The 23,574-nt window shown below is 39.6% G+C and overlaps 1 protein-coding gene across 4 annotated transcripts in view; it reads right to left on the bottom strand.

The window, feature by feature from the left end:
- The window catches only part of KLHL5 (kelch like family member 5), a 134,237-nt gene that overhangs the window by 5,711 nt on the left and 104,952 nt on the right, over positions 1–23,574 (bottom strand). For all 4 annotated transcript variants that reach the window (XM_037829598.1, XM_037829600.1, XM_037829597.1 and 1 more), the window contains one exon: positions 20,774–20,945. In XM_037829598.1, the coding sequence (XP_037685526.1) occupies positions 20,774–20,945 (172 nt within the window). The remainder of the gene's footprint in view (positions 1–20,773; positions 20,946–23,574) is intronic.

Raw genomic sequence — 23,574 nt, 5'->3', positions numbered from 1 at the left:
AATTGTATAACAATGTAGCTTACAAGGGGTGACAGTGTGACTGTGAAATTCTTGTGGATCACACTCCCTTTATCCAGTGTATGGATGGATGAGTAGAAAAATGGGGACAAAAACTATATGAAAAATAGGGTGTGTGTGTGTGGGTGATTTGGATGTTCTTTTTTTACTTTTATTTTTTATTCTTATTTTTACTTTTTCTGGTATAAGGAAAATGTTCAAAAAATAGATTGGGGTGATGAATGCACAAGTATATGACGGTACTGTGAACAGTTGATTGTATACCATGGATGACTGTATGGTATGTGACTATATCTCAATAAAACTGAATTAAAGAAGAACAATGAACAAAGTAGGAGGATTCATATTACCTGATTTTAAAAATAAATAAATAAAAATAAAGCTACCAAAAAAATAGGCCAGGAACTGGTCTACAAGAAACACTACATTTTGGCCAAAATGATGCATGTTATGGATATAAGAAACTGCTGAACACTTAGAGTAACTTTGTAGCCAACGCGGAGAAACTATTAAGCATATTAGCTAGGCTAGAGAGATCCTCTAACAGCCTCAGCCTTCTCAGAGAGAGAGTACACACAACACACTACAGGCTGTGGGCCTACTCTTTCCCGAGCAACCAGCAACTTCACATTTATTGACTGCCTTCTAAGTGTATGGCTGAAAGATCTAAACCCACTCTATTACCTTTTTTTTTAAATTCAGTTTTATCGAGATATATTCTCATATATATATATATATTTATATATATATTTATATATGTATTTCCACCTCATGGGCTACATTTTCTTACAAAAGAAAACCGATGGAAGTTTTTATGAAACCTTAGAAGCTGAAGGAGGATTTAGAAGTAACTTAAGAATAGAGAGCTTAATTGAACCAGGCCATGAAGCACGCACACACCGCCTGTCACCCTCCTTAACCCGCCTGCAACCAACAAACATATTGTTCACACCATCAGCACTTCCAGAGGAAACAAGTCGTAACAAGGTACACATACTGGAAAGTGTGCTTGGAAAAACTCAAAGTGTAGCTTAAACAAAAGCACCTGGCTTACACCCAGAAGATTTCAACTCAACAGACCACTTTGAGCCAGACCTAGCCCTACACAACTTACAACTCAACTAACACTACGCAAAAATCAAACCATTTACCCCCATAAAAGTATATGCGATAGAAATTATCAACAGGCGCCACAGAGAAAGTACCGCAAGGGAAAGATGAAAGAAAAACTAACAGCACAAAATAGCAAGGACCTACCCTTTTACCTTTTGCATAATGAATTAACTAGAAAAACCCTTGCAAAGAGCACTTCAGTTAAAAACCCAGAATCCAGACGAGCTACCTGCGGACAGTATAAAGAGCCAATTCATCTATGTAGCAAAATAGTGAAAAGATCTTCAGGTAGAGGTGAAAAGCTAATTGAGCCTGGAGATAGCTGGTTGTCCAGAAACCGAATCTAAGTTCAACTTAAAATTTGCCCAAAGAACATAGCATCAAATCTCAATGCAAATTTTAAATACAATCAACAGAGGTACAGCTCTGTTGACAAGGGATGAACCCCACCTAGAGAGTAACTTTTCTTCTACCCTCTATAGTAGGCCTAAAAGCAGCCACCAATAAAGAAAGTGTTCAAGCTCAACAGCAACACCACCAAAAATTCCAAAATAAGCCCCTAACTCCTAAACCCCCACTGGACCAATCTATAATAATAGAAAAAATAATGTTAATATAAGTAACAAGAATAAATTTCTCCATGCACCAGCTTATATCAGAACGGACCCACCACTGGTAGTTAACAACCAGACTTTTCCACACCACTAAACATTTTCAAGTCCCACCCATTGTTAACCCAACACAGGCATGCAAACTGGAAACATTAAAAGAAGTAGAAGGAACTCGGCAAACATAAATCCCGCCTGTTTACCAAAAACATCACCTCTAGCATAACAATTATTAGAGGCACCGCCTGCCCAGTCACACATGTTCAATGGCCGTGGTACCCTGACTGTGCAAAGGTAGCATAATCATTTGTTCTCTAATTAAGGACTTGTATGAAAGGCCCAACGAGGATTTTACTGTCTCCTACTTCCAATCAGTGAAACTGACCTCCCCGTGAAGAGGCAGGGATAGACCTATAAGACGAGAAGACCCTATGGCGCTTCAATTAACTAGCCTAACTGCAACCCCTACACAATCACCCGCAACCTAGGCTAACAATTTTGGTTGGGGTGACCGCGGGGCATAAATGAACCTCCTAATGGCTATATATTCAGACCTTACCAGTCAACATACTTCAACACCATTAACTGACCCAAGCAACTGATCAACGGAACAAGTTACCCTAGGCATAACAGTGCAATCCTATTTCAGAGTCCATATCGACAACAGGGTTTACGACCTCGATGTTGGATCAGGACATCCTAATGGTGCAACCGCTATTAATGGTTCGTTTGTTCAACGATTAAAGTTCTACGTGATCTGAGTTCAGACCGGAGCAATCCAGGTTGGTTTCTATCTATAAACCTTTTCTCCTAGTATGAAAGGACAAGAGAAACAGGGCCTACTCTGCAAAAGCGCCCTAAAGTTAAATAGATGAATTAATCTAAATCTAATCAACCCCCAACAACCAACCCCAAACCAGGGTTTGTTAAGATGGCAGAGTCCGGTAACCGCATAAAACTTAAACCTTTATAATCAGAGGTTCAACTCCTCTTCTTAACAAGATGTTTTTCGCCAATATTTTATGCCTAATCATCCCCATTCTCCTAGCCGTAGTGTTCCTAACGCTGGTGGAACAAAAAGTCCTAGGCTATATACAACTCCGCAAGGGACCCAACATTGTAGGACCCTACGGTCTACTCCAACCAATTGCAGACGCGGTAAAATTATTCACTAAGGAACCTCTCTGCCCACTCACATCATCCAAGCTCATATTTATTATTGCTCCAGCACTAGCCCTCACCCTAGTCCTCACCCTGTGAATTCCACTCCCAATGCCATACCCGCTCATCAACCTTAACCTCGGCATCCTGTTTATCCTAGCAGTATCCAGCCTAGCCGTATACTCCATCCTATGATCATGCTGAACATCAAACTCAAAATATGCTCTAATTGGAGCATTACGGGCATTAGCACAAACAATTTCGTACGAAGTCACCCTAGCAATTATTCTCTTATCCCTCATGCTAATAAATGGATCATTTACACTATCAACCCTAACCACCACCCAAGAACACACGACTGATCCTACCAGCATGACCTCTAACCATGATATGATTCATCTCCACTCTAGCTGAGACCAACTGAGCCCCCTTTGACCTCACCGAGGGCAAATCAGAATTAGTATCCAGCTTTAACGTAGAGTACGCAGCAGGCCCCTTCGCCCTATTTTTCATAGCTGAATACGCTAACATTATCTTGATAAACACCCTCACCGCCACCCTATTCTTTGGTGCATTCCACAGCCCCCTCCTCCCAGAACTCCACACAATCAATTTCACCGCCAAAACCCTGATCCTAACTACCACATTCCTATGAATCCAAGCATCCTACCCACGATTCCGCTATGACCAACTAATACACCTACTATGAAAAAGTTTCCTCCCACTTACCCTAGCCATATGCATATGACATGTAGCCACGCCCATCTCATTTGCGAGCATCCCCCCATAAACATAAGAAATACGTCTGACAAAAGAATTACTTTGATAGAGTAAACAATAGAGGTTATAGCCCTCTTATTTCTAGAAATACAGGAATCGAACCCGTACCTGAGAATTCAAAATTCTCCGTGCTCCCACATTACACCATATTCTAATAGTAAGGTCAGCTAATTAAGCTATTGGGCCCATACCCCGAAAATGTTGGTTTATACCCTTCCTGTACTAATCAACCCCATAACCCTAAGCATCATTGTACTAACACTGCTCTCAGGAACTATAATCACAATACTCAGCTCCTACTGACTTCTAATCTGAATAGGACTAGAAATCAACATATTCGCAATAATCCCCATCCTAACACTAAAACACAATCCCCGATCAACAGAAGCAGCCACCAAATACTTCCTCACACAAGCCACAGCATCCATGCTTCTAATAATAGCCGTGATAATCAACCTCATATACTCTGGCCAATGAACAGTCATAAAAATCTTTAACCCACTGGCATTATGTATTATCATCATCTCCATTGCCATAAAACTAGGACTTACTCCATTCCACTTCTGAGTACCAGAAGTATTCCAAGGAACTCCACTGTTCTCCAGAACAATTCTACTAACATGACAGAAACTAGCCCCCATCTCAATCCTATACCAAATCACAACCTCCATCAATCCTCCACTCCTACTTACAATAGCCATGCTCTCCATTACAATCGGGGGCTGAGGAGGACAAAATCAAACACAACTACGAAAAATCATGGCCTATTCATCCATCGCTCACAGAGCGTGAATAACGGCCATTATTATATACAACCCTACCCTAATAACCCTAAATCTCATCATCTACCTACTCATAACAACCTCAATATTCCTCCTATTCATCCAGCAATCATCAACCACCACCCTAGCACTTACACACACACGAAACACCATACCACTCCTGACACCCTAATAGCAGCCGTACTTCTATCAATGGGAGGACTCCCTCCCCTATCAGGATTCTTACCCAAATGAATAATTATTCAAGAAATAACAAAAAACAACCTAATTATTATACCCACAATAATAGCCATTATGGCACTACTCAACCTGTACTTTTACATACGCCTCATCTACTCCACATCGTTCACACTATTTCCATCTGCCAATAACACAAAAATCAAATGACAATTTAAATCCACCACACCATCACCCCTTATACCAACTCTAATCACCCTATCCACAACAATCATCCCCCTATCACCAATACTTTGCATTCTAGAATAGGGGTTTAGGATAGCAAAGACCAAGAGCCTTCAAAGCTCTAAGCAAGTATGAAATACTTAACCCCTGTACAAGGACTGCAAGACCTCATCTTACATCTATTGAATGCAAATCAAACACTTTAATTAAGCTAAGTCTTCACTAGATTGATGGGCTTTGATCCCATGAAATTTTAGTTAACAGCTAAATGCCCTAACGTACTGGCTTCAATCTACTTCTCCCACCACAGAAAAAAAAGGCGGGAGAAGCCCCGGCAGAGTTAAAGCTGCTTCGCTGAATTTGCAATTCGGTATGATATATTCACCACGAGGCTGTGGCAAAAAGGGGACTCTACCCCTGTCTTCAGATTTACAGTCTAATGCTTTCTCAGCCATTTTACCTATGTTCATTACCCGCTGATTATTCTCAACAAACCACAAAGACATCGGAACCTTGTACTTACTGTTTGGTGCCTGAGCCGGGATAGTAGGCACAGCTTTAAGCCTGCTAATCTGAGCTGAGCTAGGGCAACCAGGAACACTACCAGGTGACGACTAGATCTATAATGTAATCATCACCGCACATACATTCGTTATAATTTTTTTCATAGTTATACCAATTATAATTGGTGGCTTCGGGAACTGATTAGTCCCATTAATAATCGGAGCCCCTGACATGGCATTCCCCCGAATAAACAATATAAGTTTCTGATTACTACCACCATCATTCTTACTTCTGCTCGCCTCCTCCATGGTAGAAGCAGGCGCAGGTACAGGCTGAACCGTGTACCCACCCCTAGCAGGCAACCTGGCCCATGCAGGCGCATCAGTTGATCTATCTATCTTCTCCCTACACTTAGCAGGAATCTCATCAATTCTAGGTGCCATTAACTTCATTACCACCATTATTAACATGAAACCCCCTACCATGTCCCAATACCAAACCCCACTGTTTGTCTGATCAGTCCTAGTCACGGCAGTCCTTCTCCTCTTACTCCCAGTCTTAGCTGCTGGAATTACCATGCTCCTGACAGACCGCAATTTAAATACTACATTCTTCAACCCTGCCGGAGGGGGTGACCCCATCTTATACCAACATCTGTTCTGATTCTTCAGACACCCTGAAGTCTACATTCTTATCTTACCAGGCTTCGGCATGATCTCCCACATTGTCACATACTTCTCTGGAAAAAAAAACCATTCGGCTATATAGGAATAGTATGAGCCATGATGTCAATCGGATTCTTAGGCTTCATCGTCTGGGCCCACCACATATTTACAGTAGGAATAGACGTAGACACATGAGCTTATTTCACATCAGCCACCATAATTATTGCTATCCCTACAGGAGTAAAAGTATTCAGCTGACTGGCTACACTACATGGAGGCAACATCAAATGATCTCTGGCCATGCTCTGAGCCCTTGGCTTCATTTTCCTATTCACAGTAGGCGGACTAACGGGAATCGTACTGGCAAACTCATCGCTAGACATCATCTTCCACGACACATATTATGCAGTAGCCCACTTCCACTACATACTATCCATAGGGGCCGTATTCGCAATTATAGGAGGATTCGTGCACTGATTCCCACTATTCTCAGGCTACACACTTGGCACAACCTGAGCCAAAATTCACTTTGTAATCATGTTTGTAGGTGTAAACATAACATTCTTCCCTCAACATTTTCTAGGCCTCTCAGGAATGCCACGACGCTACTCCGACTATCCCGACGCATACACAATATGAAATACAATCTCATCAATGGGCTCCTTCATTTCGCTAACCACAGTGATACTAACAGTCTTTATAATCTGAGAAGCCTTTGCCTCTAAACACGAAGTGTCACTGGTAGAACTCACTACCACCAACACTGAATGACTTCATGGCTGCCCGCCACCATATCACACATTTGAAGAACCAGCATTCATCAAAGTCTAGCCCAAGAAAGGAAGGAATCGAACCCCCCAAAATCGGTTTCAAGCCAACTTCATACCCAGTATGACTTTCTTCGTGAATGAGGTATAAATAAAACAATTATATAACTTTGTCGAAGTTAAATTATAGGCTAAAACCCTTTATACCTCTATGGCTTACCCCCTACAGCTAGGATTCCAAGATGCCACATCACCAATCATAGAAGATTTACTTCACTTTCATGACCATACACTGATGATCATGTTTTTAATTAGCACCTTGGTGCTATATATCATCTCACTAATGCTATCAACCAAGCTCACCCACACCAGCACACCATAGACGCCCAAGAAGTAGAGACTGTATGAACAATTCTCCCAGCCATCATCCTGATCTTAATTGCCCTACCCTCACTACGAATCCTGTGTATAATGGATGAAATCAACAACCCGCTACTCACCGTTAAAACTATAGGCCATCAGTGATACTGAAGCTATGAATATACAGATTATGAAGACCTTAACTTCGACTCATACATGATCCCCACTTCCGACATAAAGCCCGGAGAACTTAGACTGTTAGAAGCAGACAACCGAGTTGTTCTACCCATGGAAATTATCAATTCGAATATTAATTTCGTCAGAAGACGTACTTCATTCATGAACTGTCCCCTCACTAGGACTCAAAACCGACGCCATCCCAGGATGCCTGAATCAAGCCACTCTTACATCTTCACGTCCCGGCCTCTACTACGGCCAATGCTCAGAAATTTGTGGATCAAACCACAGCTTTATACCGATCGTACTTGAACTTGTTCCACTTAAGCATTTCGAAGACTGACCTACATCCATACTCTAAATCATTAGAGAAGCTATTCTAGCGTTAACCTTTTAAGTTAAAGACTGGGAACCTGAACTTCCCCTCAATGAAATGCCTCAACTAGACACATCAACATGATCCATCACCATCCTCTCAATATTCATCTCACTATTTATCCTAATACAACTCAAACTTAACAAACACAACTTCCCTACCTCCCCAACACCCAAAACACTCAATATAACAAAACATTTAACCCCTTGAGAAGCAAAATTAACGAAAATCTATTCGCCTCTTTCATCACTCCCACAGTAATAGGAATTCCTATTGTAATCATCATCGTAATACTCCTGACCCTACTATTCCCATCACCTAGCCGTTTGATTGCAAACCGACTCATCTCGATCCAACAATGAGCGATCAACCTAATTTTAAAACAAATAATAATTATTCACAGCCCCAAAGGATGGACCTGATCCCTAATACTAATTTCACTTATTATATTTATTGGGTCAACAAATCTCCTAGGACTACTCCCCCACTCATTTACCCCTACCATTCAACTTTCTATGAACCTGGGGATAGCCATCCCACTATGAGCCAGAGAGGTGATTATGGGCTTCCGCCACAAGACCAAAACATCGTTAGCCCACTTCCTACCACAAGGCACCCCAATCCCCCTTATTCCCATGCTAGTGGTCATCGAAACAATTAGCCTATTTATTTAACCTATGGCCCTGGCTGTACGACTTACAGAAAACATTACTGCAGGACACCTTCTCATACACCTGATTGGAAGTGCTACACTAGCACTAATATCTATCGGCCCTACAACAGCTCTCATCACCTTCATTGTTCTAATCTTACTAACAGTCCTCGAATTCGCAGTGGCACTTATCCAGGCCTACATATTGACACTCCTAGTTAGTCTCTACCTACACGACAATACCTAATGACCCACCAAACACATGCTTACCACATAGTTAACCCTAGTCCATGGCCCCTAACAGGGGCCCTGTCCACCTTACTGATAACCTCGGGCCTGGTAATGTGATTTCACTTCAACTCTACAGCCCTACTGATCACTGGCCTAACTGCCAACTTCCTAACAATATATCAATGATGACGAGACGTAGTACGAGAGAGCACATTCCAAGGACACCACACAACAACCGTACAAAAAGGACTACAATACGGAATAATTCTATTTATCGTATCAGAAGTCTTCTTTTTTCTAGGATTTTTCTGAGCCTTTTACCACTCTAGCCTGGCACCAACACCAGAACTCAGTGGATGTTGACCCCCTACAGGAATTAACCCGCTTAACCCACTCGAAGTACCCCTTCTAAACACTTCCATCCTCCTAGCCTCCGGAGTATGAATCACATGAGCTCACCATAGCCTAATAGAAGGCAGTCGTAAGCACATGCTCCAAGCCCTATTCATCACAATCGCCCTAGGGGTGTACTTCACCCTCCTGCAGGCCTCAGAATACTTCGAAGCACCATTCACTATCTCCGATGGAGTGTATGGCTCAACCTTCTTTGTAGCCACAGGATTCCACGGACTCCACGTGATTATCGGCTCCTCGTTTCTAATCGTCTGCTTCCTACGCCAATTAAAATTTCACTTTACCTCTAACCACTGCTTTGGATTCGAGGCAGCAGCTTGATACTGACACTTCGTAGATGTAGTCTGACTATTCCTCTATGTCTCAATTTATTGATGAGGCTCATGTCCTTTTAGTATAACAAGTACGACTGACTCCCAATCAATCAGCTCCGATAACAAACCCGGAAAAGAACAATTAACCTAATTCTCACCCTACTCATTAATTCTGCACTAGCCTCGCTACTCGTGACCATCGCATTGTGACTGCCCCAATTAAATGCCCACTCCAAAAAATGAAGCCCATACGAATATGGATTCGACCCCATAGGATCGGACCAACTCCCTTTCTCCATAAAATTTTTCCTAGTAGCCATCACGTTCCTTCTGTTTGACCTAGAGATTGCTTTACTCCTGCCACTCCCATGAGCCTCACAAACCAACAACCTTAGCCCCACACTGATTACAGCCCTCATTCTCATTTCACTCCTAGAGCTAGGACTGGCTTATGAATGATCCCAAAAAGGCTTAAAATGAACTGAATATGATAATTAGTTTAACCCAAAACAAATGATTTCGACTCATTAAATTATGTTTAGGCTTGTAATTATCATATGCCATCCACCTATATCAATATTTTCCTAGCATTCACCACGGCCCTCCTAGGACTGCTACTGTACCGATCACACATAATATCTTCCCTTCTATGCCTAGAATATACATATATATATATATATATATATATATATATATTTTTTTTTTTAATTTTATTTTGAAATAAATTAAAACTTACAGGAACAGTTGCAAAAACAATACAAACCCCATCCACAGAACTCCAGCAAAACCCAACCCCCCTCCACCAATACCCCAGATCCACCAACTTTAACTTCCTGTCACTCTACCATTTACTTCTTTCCCTCCCTCCCTCCCTCCCTCCCTATCATCCATCATCTATTGCTCCGTCTTCTGAACATATGACAGCAAGCTGCACACATCCTTGAACAAACAATATAATTCACATATAATTTCCCATGAACAAGAACATTCATTTATGCCATCACGTTAAGCGCAACTAAGAAGTTTAAGCAATTCAACATTGATACAAAGCTTACATTCTATATTTCATTTTTTTCTTATGTCCCAATTGTGTCCCTTTGAGCTTTCTCTCCTCCATCCTCATATCCCATCCAGGATCATCCTTGGCATTTAATTGTCAATATCTATTTAGACTGTCTTTTTTTTTTTCCCCAATTGTGGAAACATATATACAGCATAAATCTTCCCATTCCAACCCCTCCCTAGCATTCCATTAGTGGGATTAATCACATTAAGAAAGTTGCAATGCCATCAACTTCCCACCATCCATTACTAGAAATTTCCTTTCACCCCAAACAGAAATCTTACACTCATTTCTTAACTAACTCCCCAATGCCCCTTCCCTCACTTCTCGTAACCCATACTCTACTTTTCATCTCTATGATCATGTTCTCTGATACTTACTTTGTGTTTACCATGGTGCTTAAATTTAACACCTTAAATCTATAACAATCTTGTTTTCTTTGATACCAACTTAACTTCAATATGACACATAAATTATGTTCCTATAATCCTCCATTACCTCAACATTATGTAGGTCTTGTCAAAAATTACATATTTTGTATTGAGTCCAAAACCACTGATATATCATTACACTTTATGTCTTTTAGACCCTGTAGGAAGTAAATAGTGGAGTTACAAATCAAAAATACAGTAGTATTGGTATTTATATTTACCATGTGATCTTTACTGGAAATCCTTATTTCTTCATGTGGTTTCAGTCAGTTGTTGAGTGTCCCTTCCTTTCAGCCTACACAATTCCCTTTAGCATTTTTATAGGACTGAGCTATTGGTGATGAAGTCCCTCAGCTTTTGATTATCTGGGAATATTTTCATCTCCCCCTCATTTTTAACCTCCAGGGGTTTGTGAATTTTCTAAGTCTCTGATGGTTATTGACTTCTATTTGTATTCCATTGTGGTCAAAGAATGTGCTTTGAATAAATTCAATTTTTTTTTTAAATTTATTGAGGCTTGTTTTATGTCCTAGCATATGGTCTATCCTGGAGAAAGATCTGTGATCACTAGAGAAGAATGTGTATCCTGGTGATTTGGGATGTAATGTTCTATATATGTCTGTTAAATTTCTCTCTCTCTCTCTCTCTCTCTCTCTTTTCTTTGTTTCTCTGTTGGTAGGGCTCCTTTAGTATCTGAAGTAGGGCAGGTATTTTATTAGCAAAATCTCTCACCATTTGTTTCTCTGTGAAAAATTTAAGCTTTCCCTCAAATTTGAAGGAGAGTTTTGCTAGAAAAAGTATTCTTGGTTGGAAATTTTCCTCTCTCAGAATTTGAAATATGTCATACCACTGCCTTCTCGCCTCCATGGTGGCTGCTGAGTAGTCACTACTTAGTTTTATGTTGTTTCCTCTGTATGTGGTGAATGGCTTTTCTCTTGCTGCTTTCACAACTTGCTCCTTCTCTTCAGTATTTGACAGTCTGATCAGAATATGTCTTGGAGTGTGTTTATTTGGATTTATTCTATTTGGAGTTTGCTGGGCATTTATGCTGTGTGTATTTATATTGTGTAGAAGGTTGGGGAAGTTTTCCCCAACAATTTCTTTGAATACTCTTTCTAGACCTTTACCCTTCTCTTCTCCTTCTAGTACACCAATGAGTCTTAAATTTGGACGTTTTATTTTATCTATCGTATCGCTGAGATCCATTTCGATTTTTTCAATTTTTTTTCTCCATTCTTTCTTTTGTTCTTTCATTTTCCGTTCTGTTTCTTGAGGTTGCTGAGTTGTTGTTCAGCTCCCTCTAGTCTTGTACTATGAGTAGCCAGACTCTTTTTAATTTGGTCAACAGTTTATTTCCATAAGACCTTCTATTTTTTTATTTACTCTTGCAATGTCTTCTTTATGCTCTTCTAGGGTCTTCTTCCAAGTACTGTCTCCTCTGATCTTTTTTTTTTTTTTTAATTTTTATTGGGATTGTTCAGATACCATAAAATTATCCAAAGATCCAAAGTGTACAATCAGTTGCCCCTGGTACCCTCATACACCTGTGCATCTATCACCACACTTGATTTTTGTTCAATTTTTAGAACATTTTCATTACTCCAGACAAGAAATGAAGTGAAAGACAGGGGGAAAAAAAAAAAAGAAAAAGATAAAAAAAGGAAACTCGAATCCTCCCATATCCCTAACCAACCCCCCTCAGTTGTTGACTCGTAGTGTTGGTATAGTACATTTGTTACTGTTGATGAAAGAATGTTGAAATACTACAAACTGTAGTATATAGTTTACAATAAGTATATATTTCTTCCCTATATGCCCCTCTATTATTAACTTCTAGATGTATTGTCATACATTTGTTCTGGCTCATGGAAGAGTTTTCTAATATTTGTACAGTCAATCATGGACATTGCCCACCATAGGATTCAGTTTTATACATTCCCATCTTTTAACCTCCAACTTTCCTTCTGGTGACATATAGGACTCTGAGCTTCCCCTTTCCACCTCATTCACGCACCATTTGGCACTGTTAGTTACTCGTCACATCTTGCTACCAAAACCTCTGTTCATTTCCAAACATTTAAGTTCAACCTAGTTGAACATTCTGCTCATACTAAGCAACCACTCCCGATTCTTATGCCTCATCCTATATCTTGGTACCTTATATTTCATGTCTATGAGTTTACATATTATAATTAGTTCTTATCAGTGAGACCCTGCAATATTTGTCCTTATGTGTCTGGCTTATTTCACTCAGTATATTGCCCTTGAGGTTTTAACATCAACCCATTTTTTTTTTAAGATGGTTTTGTTCACACCCCATACAATCCATCCTAAGTAAACAATCGATGGTTCTCTGTATGGTCACATATTTATGTGTTCACCACCTTCACCACTATCTATATAAGGGCATCTACATTTCTTCCACAAGGCAGGAGGGAGCGTCAAAGAAGGCAAAGAGGGAAAAGAAAGAGGAAAAAAATGACAGCTAGGAAGTAGCAAAAGGAAAAGTAACCTTAAATCAAAGTAGGGTAAAGAGTCAGACAACACCACCAATGTCAAGTGTCTAACATGCCTTCCCTATCCCCCCCTCTTATCTGCATTTTCCTTGGTATATCGCCTTTGTTACATTAAAGGAAGCATAATACAATGATTCTGTTAGTTACAGTCTCTAGTTTACATTGATTGCATCCCTCACCCAATGCCTCCCCATTTTCAACACCTTGCAAGGTTGACATTTGCTTGTTCTCCCTTGTAAAAGAACATATTTATACATTTTATCACAATTGTTGAACACTCTAGATTTCACCAAGTTACACAGTCCCATTCTTCATCTTTCCTCCTTTCTTCTGGTCTCTCACATGCTCCCAACCTTCCTCTCTTAACCATATACATAGCTATCTTTGTTCAGTGTACTTACATTGCTGTGCTACCATCTCCCAAAATTGTGTTCCAAACCATGCACTCCCATCTTCTCCTATCACTCTGCAGTGTTCCCTTTCGTATTTCTTGTAGGACAAGTGTTTTGTTCACAAAGTCTCTCATTGCCTGTTTGTCAGAAAATATTTTGAGCTCTCCCTCATATTTGAAGGACAGCTTTGCTGGATATAGGATTCTTGGTTGGCGATTTTTCTCTTTCAGTATCTTAAATATATCACACAACTTCCTTCTTGCCTCCATGGATTCTGCTGAGAGATTTGCACATAGTCTTATTAAGCTTCCTTTGTATGTGATGGGTTGCTTTTCTCTTGCTGCTTTCAGGATTCTCTCTTTGTCTTTGACATTTGATAATCTGATTATTGCATGTCTTGGCATAGGCCTATTCAGATCTATTCTGTTTGGAGTATGCTGCACTTCTTGGATCTGTAATTTTATGTCTTTCATAAGAGATGGGAAATTTTCATTGATTATTTCCTCTATTATTGCCTCTGCCCCTTTTCCCTTCTCTTCTCCTTCTGGGACACCAATGATACGTAGATTCTTGTACTTTGTTTCATCTTTAAGTTCCCGGAGACATTGCTCATATTTTTTCATTCTTTTCTTTATCTGCTCCTTTGCGTGTAGGCTTTCAGGTTTTTGTTCTCCAGTTTTTGAGTATTTTCTTCTGCCTCTTGGGATCTACTGTTGCATGTTTCTGTTGTGTCCTTCATCTCTTGTGTTGTGCCTTTCACTTCCATATATTCTACTGGTTGTTTTTTTGAACTTTCAATTTCTGCCTTATGTATGCCCAGTGTTTTCTTTACAGCCTCTATCTCTTTTGTGAAATATTCTCTAAACTTTTTGAATTGATTTAACATTAGTTGTTTAAATTCCTGTATCTCACTTGAAGTGTATGTTTGTTCCTTTGACTGGGTCATAGCTTCGTTTTTCTTAGTGTAGGTTGTAGTTTTCTGTTGTCTAGGCATCTGACCTTCTAGGCCACCCCAATCAGGTTTTCCCAGATGAGAACAGGCTCAGGTCACAGAATGAGGTAATATTTCAGTGTCTGGTTTCCCTGATGGCTTTTCTTAGAGGATTGAGACACCTGTGCTTTTCTGCCTGGCAGATGCATCTGTCAGCCTGTCACTGCCTGTGTAAGAGGGTTGTCACCAAAAGCCTCTGTCTGCTTGCTGAGGATTCGCTGTCTGTATTGAGCAGTTAACATTAAAACCCCACTTGGAGCTGGGCTGAGAGAGTGCACTGCGCGGCTTCCATGAGGGAGGGGCTCTCGGCTCTCAGCGCGGGTCTGCAGTTTTACTTATAGATTTTATGCTGTGATCTCAAGCATTCCTCCCAATTCAGGTTGGTGGATGATGAGTGGACAGTCACGTTTGTCTCCCTGCTGTTATTCCAGGTTATTTACTAGTTTTTCGGTCATTTATGGATTGTTCCGGGGGGTACTAACAGCCTTCCACGCCTCTCTATGCCGCCATCTTAGCTTCTCTCTCCTCTGATCTTTTGATTTGGGTGTTTGGGTTTGGGTTCTCCATATCGTCTGGTTTCATCATACACTTTAAAATTTTCTCTTGTTTTCGGCCTCTTGGCATTTGCTTTACTTGATAGGGTTCTTTTAGGATATGAAGGATTATTGAAACACCAGTCTCTAATTTGTCAGATCTACAGCTTGGTGGCGTACACTTTCTCTAACTAACCAGCAGATGGCATCTGTGAGTCACCCTCAAGTCAGTTCTCCCCAACTTTGTCTTTGTGGTGTGTGGGGGTCTGATTCTTGTGGGGTTCAATTCGTGCACCAAGTTTGGGTGTGTTGTTGGTGCTGTCTGCCCTGAATGTGGGGGGCTGTGTCTGAGTGGTTAGAGAGGGAGGGCAGCTTCAATAATCAAACCTTCTGGGTGTTCCTGGAGATTTAAGGCTGTTCCAAGAGTCTAAACCTTCAGTTTGGTCTCGCCACAGATTGTCTCTGCTGCTGACCCACAAGTCCTTGGCACTGGCGTATGGTCCCTGGGATTTCCGAGTGGGTCCCTCTTCCCTTCTTAGGGCATTTGCTGGGGGATGGCTGTGCTATGTCACAAGTGTGCGCCATCCCTCAAGGGAAGTTCTGGGCTGCCAGGCTGTGCAGGGGCGTTCCCAGCCTGCTGTAAGGATGGCTGAATGGGGAGTGTTAATTTCCCCCTTTTCATACAGCTCTGCCTTCCCAGCTCCAGGACAATTAGCTGTGGTTGCACTAAAGGCTATTGTCCACGCCCAATATTGTGGTGTGTGCTCGTGTTGCTGGAAACACTTTCTGTCACACTGGGTCCCTTGGCACATCTCTGGGCTATGGTGCCTGTGCTGGGCAGGAGCATTCCCAGCCCGCTGTGAAGATGGCTGCAAGGGGTGTGGATTTTTCCCCTTTTGGCTAACCTCTATCTTCCTTACTCCGAGACAATTAGCAGCCAGATATTGAGGCGCTCACACAGCCCGTTCCTGCCGCGCTTCACTGTGTGGTTCTCGCTGCTGTATCTGCAGCTGTTTTTGTTTTTTTTTTTAAAAAAAGAACTAGTCCACCTCAAAACGCCAACCCATGGTTTCCCCACACCACAGTGCGGCCGCCAGACATTCAGCCGGCTCACTCACTTGTTTCCAAACACAGACTCCTGGTTTCACCAAGTGCACGGTCCCTGTGGATTTAGCAGACCTTGTCCAGCTGGTGCATCACTGGAACTGGTGTTCTGGGTCACTTTCTGGCTTTTATCTAGTATTTTTCATGGAGGTGTTTTTTTGCCCTGTCTCATCTAGCCACCATCTTAGGTTCTCCCTCTATTACTTTTTAGCAGACTAAATATAATGAAAATCTATCATCCAGTTCTCTAGGAGTGTAAACAAACAGGGTGAATAAACTCTATTGCAGTGAGATAGAAGTGGAGGGTGCTAGGGGAAGGAATATAACCTTAATTTCTGGATAAGGAAAGATTTTTAAATCTTTCATTTATTGCTGTGCCAGTTTGAATGTATTATGGCTGCCAAAATGCCATTATCTTTGATGTAATCTTGTATGGGCAGACCTATTAGTGTTGATTAGATTGTAATTCTTTGATTGAGTGTTTCCATGGAGATGTGACCCACCCAACTGTAGGTGATAACTCCGATTAGATAATTTCCATGGAGTCGTGGCCCCGCTCATTCAGCGTGGGCCTTGCTTAGTTCACTGGAACCTTATAGCCTTATAAAAACTCAGACAGAAGGAGCAAGCTTGCTAACAGCCAAGAGGGACACTTTGAAGAAAGCACAGGAGCTGCAGATGAGAGACCATTTGAAGATGGCCATTGAAAGCAGACTCTTGCTCCAGAGAAGCTAAGAGAGGACAAATGCCCAAGAGCAACCGAGAGTGACATTTTGAAGAGGAGCTGTGGCCTAGAGAGGAATGTCCTGGGAGAAAGTCATTTTGAAACCAGAACTTGGAGCAGATGCCAGCCACGTGCCTTCTCAGCTAACAGAGGTTTTCCGGACGCCATTGGCCATCCTCCAGTGAGGGTACTCTATTGATACATTACCTTGAACACTTTATTGCCTTAAGACTGTAACTGTGTAACCAAATAAACCCCCTTTATAAAAGCCAATCCATTTCTGGTGTTTTGCATTCTGGCAGCATTAGCAAACTAGAACAATTGCTTTTTCTTTTTTTAATAACCTAGACACTGGGCAATTCATAGTGGAAAGAAAAGTGTAGACGAGGTAGTTTTTAAAGAAATATCACTATGCATTTGACCTAAGAGAATTAAAATGTTAGCATTGGGGGGGGGGGTTACTAGCACAAAGTACTAAGAAAGTCTGCTTTGTACTTATATTTGTGGAATATGTAAAAAAAGTTTTCTCAAACACAGGATACCAAAATGACTTCCTACTCATCTGTCTGTATGAAAACCCAGACAGATGAGTGGATTCTGAGAACAGATCCAGACTTCCACTGTAAGAATTCTCAGTTGTTCTCACTGTTATTTATATCTCCTTGAACAATCAAGTAACCTTTTTTAAAACTGTATCTACATTCTAGGAGTAACTTCTCAATCACTTAAGTCAAAATGTCTGTTTGTAATAAAGCAGCTTTTTTCAAAACACCCAAGAAATTTAGCACATTGTGAATAGCTAAGATTGTCATGACAACCAGCTATAAAGTTTAGGTTAGAATATTTATTAAATACAATGCATTCACCTCCTGCTTGGGTTAAGGCTGGTAGTGGTGTGGGTGGAGGTTTAAGACTTCATAATTTCATTTCAGTCCCTGTACAAATGTCCTATTGACCATTTACTGAAAGGAAGATATTTATTTTTCAGTTACTGTGGTTAGAAGTTCACATTTATCTGCTTTAAAATAGTAACATAGGTGGTAAGCAAACCAAATAGCTATGTGGTCACAGATAATTTGGATACAGAGTGATTCAGCATAAAATATTAATTATCTGTAATAACAAGCCTGAAACATTAGCCAGTAGATTTCCTTATAACTAGCCTAAATGGCTTAAATCAAATACATCTCAGAAAAAGAGATTCTTCTATCTCTTTTTTGGATTCTTGCTTGTTATTCACAACTACTTTTCATACAGTGGGAGGTTAATGGTAAGTAAGATATAATTTCTAGTGAAATCTCTTAGCATTTATTCCAAAATACTCTAACTTGGTCCTTAATTTTATCCCTTCATTCCTCACGTACGTTAAGAAACAAGACCAAGGTCAAACAATATAAGTCACTTTTTCTATTTGTCTCTTCACTTAAAAAATTCCCTGCACCTGCCTAAACGCACCTTCTCACCTTTTCTTAGCCTTAGAGGACAAGATCCTTCCTTAGAGGATAAGAGCTTTCCTCTAGTCTAAAGATGACCAGTCTTTGCTCTCATTTAGTTTCCTGTTCTTCTTCCAGGAAGGTGTCCTCCAGTTTTGCTTTTTCTTTATAGAATCTGGAATCTCTCTCTACCTTCTTATTGCCATTCCTATTGTGAAAAAAATCCTTGGTGCAAATTCTAACTCCACCATTTACTTGCTGGATGACCTTGGATAGTTACTAACCTCTCTAGGCCTCAGATTTCTCATCCTGTACAGTGGGAGAAATAATAACACTACTTACCTTCAGGGTTGAAAGGGGCATTAAGTAAGTTCTTTAACATAAAGGTTAGAATGAAGCCTGGTACATAAAATGTGTTCAGTAAATGTTAACTTTCTATCACATCATTATTTTAAAACTGCATGCCCCTCAAGCTCCTATCCTTACTTTTATTCCTCCTTTTACTTTTTAAACTCTGTATCGTGGCTTCTGCTTCTATCACATTCCCAAAAGATCCTACCATGTCATGATGACAAATTATCTTCATTCTTCCTCACAAAACTGATACATTCTCCCTGGAATGCTCTATTCCCTATGTTCTAAGAAATTCTCAGACCATTCCTTTGCTGTTTATTTCAGAAGCTTCACCTCCTAATCCAACCCAATATGTGTTAGTATATAAAGAACTGAGAGAACTTGGTAACATCTCTTGAATCCTTCCTTCCCTCCCTACTAGTTTATTTAATTACCACCTCAAGCCTTTCCACTGAAGCAATTTCTAAATGCTTTCCTTTTCCTCCGGCTTTCATGTCCTCCCACTTCTACCCCAGTTTACCCTGTCCTCAACTGCTACCACATTGAACTTTCTATTACCACATCACTCTCTTGGTTAAAAGTCTCTGCTGGCTTCTCATTACCAAACTCTTTAGCTTGCCTTCAGAGACCACCATCCTTCCCCACTCTTCTTCAGTAAGCAGCAGCATGGATCCTTACAAGCAGCCATACTTCCTAAAGATATCTCCCCTATTTCTGCTTCTGTGACATTTCTTTCATGTTTCCTCACACAATTTCTTTCCTATTTTTTTCCACCTTTTTCGAACTGGGGATCATTTCATTAAGGCTTAGCTTTACATTCCACTTCTTTCTCACCAAAGCCCTAACATTGGTCACTTAATACCAAACACCTTGATCCCCTTGCACATGTAAATCTTACCTCCTTAAGTAAAGGTTAAGTTTTATGATAGTGTGGGTTTTTTCCTTTTTTTTTCCTTAACTTTATTTATGAAAAAAATTAAAAAACGAGAAAATAACAAAAAACCCCACAACATTTCAAACAAAACAAGGCAAAGGATTAAGAAAAACAAATAACCTAAAATAACTACTTTGCTTCCAACACGTTCCTGCCATACCCCAAGAAAATTAACAAACCATAACTAAACAAAGGCATAAGAAAAACAAATAACCTAAAATAACTACATTGCTTTGTGGGTTTTTTTCTTGACAGTTCTTAGCATGGCTCCTTGTATGTAGAACCTTGACTTAATAAAAAATTTATTGCATACCTTTTATATACCAGACAATGAACTGGGTGATACAGGCACAAAATTCCTGATTGTTTTCTTGATGATGAAAGCAAAGGTCTTAAAAGATCATTCTTGGAAGTGTTGATCCCTCCCAGAAATAAACAAAATTGGAATTCTTTCTATTAATTAGCTTGCCAGGGCAGGTGTCTTACTTGTTAATGTAAGTTAGGGTTTCTATCTTTATTAGGTTATGACCAGAAATTTGACCTGCTGCCAAATATCAGTAGCTTGATTATTTAAAAATTATTGCTCAGGGATAGGGAAGTGGCTCAATTTTTTTTTTTACTACTATCCTTGTTTCTTGTTGTCCACAATCTCTCCTCCCTTTATTTTAGCCTTCTGTGGTCTTATAAACTTTATCACTGTTAGAACATTTCATCATTTCCCAACAAGCAAATGGTGGCAGATCAACTAATAACAATTTCTCTGAGCATTATCTTACACTTCAAAGGCAATTTGGGATTTTAATTATGTTATAAAATTAAATATTCCCTTTTGTATTTTCAGGTTTAATCAAGAGATGACTTTCTCATGTTTATGCTATATCTTTTGGTATTGGACAAAATTGAAGGGATTTTTTTTACCAAAAGAATTGTTCAAACAAAAAGAAAGTGTAATACTGAAAAATTAAAATGCATACCTGTGTCCATTCATTTGTCTGGGGATCATAAGCTTCTACTGTATTAAGATAAGTCTGTCCATCATACCCTCCAACAGCATAGAGTTTATCACCAAGTAAACACACCCCCACTGCATCTCTGCTAATGCTCATAGATGCCACTGCAGTCCACATATCTGTTTTGGGATCATACCTGAAAGAAAATTTTAGAGTTGGTGCTGGTATTATTCCAAGATATTTTATGTAAAAACAGTTTTGTTCTTCAGATCTATCTTCAATCTTATCTGCTATATAAATAGAATACATCTGAATATACTTTGGAGAAAAATATTAATACTTTATTAAGAATTCTTAACTTTCAATATTATAGATTCATTTAGCAGATGCACAATACTTAAGCTATCAAAGGAACTCATATAAATACTGAAAAGGGCTTTAAGGCTTTAGATTGCCTACTGAAAATTTGAGGAAATCAATACACGAAGTTCTATGCCTGTATCTGGATCTTCTTGTTCCTTTCATGAATTATGGTAACTAGAACTGCCCCAAATTGTCTATCTAGGAGCAGACATACTATGCTAAGATGACCTATGCTGCTTCAAATACCTCCTGTATCAATGAACTATTTTCACTGGGTGCAGTACTACAGTCAGCCCATAATTTATGGGGCAGAGTATATAAAGACTTCCATATTCCTTTACTGGGTCATAATGTATAACAAGTAGAATAGGAAATATTTTCTCCCCAAAACAGGCGAAGTGCAAGTGTAACTTTCCTGCTTTCTCAAAAAACAGCAACCAAGACTGATTATTTCACAGAAAGAGTTCATTGTCATCAGCAAACCTTGATTTCACTATTCATCCTTCTTCTGGTTACTTATAATTTATTAAGTAAATCTGATCATGCCACTACACACATATGTGCATGCACACATGCAACACACACTCATTAATTTCCCACTGTTCTTTATAAATCCAATTCCTAAATAAAGTCTCAGTGGCCTATAAGATCTGTTCCCACCTCCAGCCCACTCACCTCCTCCCTGCTGCTCTCCCCTTCACTCTTTGTTCTCTCACCTCAATGGCCTTCTTCTGCTTCGGAGCCTTCATATGTGCTCTGTTTTTTCCTCAGAAATGTTCTTTCCTCTTCGCAACTCCTACTCATCCTTCAAGTTTTACTTTTAAATGTCACTTTCTTTAGGAATTGAGTCCCTGGGCTCTCAGAACCATCTGTTTTTCTCCTTTATACCAGTGATTACAATAGTATATTACACTTTTTGTTTCTACTGATAAGATTATAAACTTCCTAAGGACAGGGACGGTGTCTTTCCAGTTCACCACATATCCCAACATATAAGGAAATATTTCAACCCATAAAGAAATACTGTTGAATGAATGATGGTCTCAGGACAAATCTGGAGGGTCTGATCCATTTATATTTCCAAGGCACTTATTAAAATGACCTCTTACTTTGAATATTGCTAATAAAAGGAAAAAATTAAGCTTTAGCCTGTTTCCAGTGGGAACTATATGGCAGAATAAGTAAAGGACCCAAGTTGACAGGAAAAACTTTACTTTATAGAAAAATTAATGCTTATTAATAGATGTAGATAAAATAATAGAATTAGAGAAACACAATTTTTCAAATCATAATGAAAATTATTGATCCAGGCAAGGATTATCAATTATTGTTAAAATGATTGGGTGATGGAGAACTAGATACCCACATAGTACCAAAGAAACAACACACAAACAACTTTCTAGTCATAAATGGAAAAAGGCACCATTATGCATTGAAAGTTTCAGATGGTTATCACCCCAAATCAGGATTCAATCTTTGCACTGCTAATGGTGAGCAAATTAAATATTATATCTTATGATGGGAGGCAACATGAAGTATATAATATCAACTGTGACATACACTAGTTAGAAATTTAAATTAATCCATCAGCATTTAGATAAAACTCCCATTTTCACAGAAATACAGGGACTAGGGAAATGTTAAACATCACCACAAGGAAGGAGCCAGACAAATCTAGAAAGCAGGGCATTTGGAAGGACAACCGCCCAATCTCTTGAGTGAGTTAATATCATATAAAAGAATAAGTGTTAGGTAAATAAATGATTTATGGGACACAACAATCAAATGCAATATGTGGTCTGGATTAGACAGTGATTTGGACAAAGAAGCTAAGAGGTCATTTGGAGTCAACTGGAGAAACTTGAATGTGTTCTATGTACTAGATGATATGAAAATTTATAGAAATATTAAAACAAAGACCATTCACTAAAAAGAGAAGGTGGAAGAATAGTATGAACATTATATTATCTTAGTTTGGTGAAAATACAATTGTGTGTGTGTGTGTGTGTGTGTGTGTGTGTTTGTATGTGTGGTCAAAGAACGACCCAGAAGGACTGGGCTAAAGAATTAACTGTGCTGATCTCTGAGACCTGGAAATGTTAAACTTTAATTGTAAAATTTTGCTTGTCTATACACTTTAATTTAAAAAATATTTGTTATTCTAATTCTATAATAATAAAAGGGCTATTAATAACAACAACAAATATTAACTGAGCAAATGATGTGTACTGGGTACTCTTAGGTGCTTGGGACACAGTTAAATAAAACAGACAAAAATCTGTCTTCATGGAACGTATGTTCTAGGGGAATGCCACTGTGCTGGTTTGAATGTATAATGTCCCCCAAAACACCATGTTTTCTGATGCAGTCTTGTGGGGTCAGACATATTAGTGTTGATTAGACTGGAATCCTTTGAATGAGTGTTTCCATGGGGATGTGACTCAATCAACTGTGAGTGAAAA

Source organism: Choloepus didactylus, chromosome 3 (genome assembly GCF_015220235.1).
Source record: "Choloepus didactylus isolate mChoDid1 chromosome 3, mChoDid1.pri, whole genome shotgun sequence".
In the NCBI taxonomy this organism is placed as follows: domain Eukaryota; kingdom Metazoa; phylum Chordata; class Mammalia; order Pilosa; family Megalonychidae; genus Choloepus; species Choloepus didactylus.
This window is presented reverse-complemented; position numbering and strand designations above follow the sequence as displayed.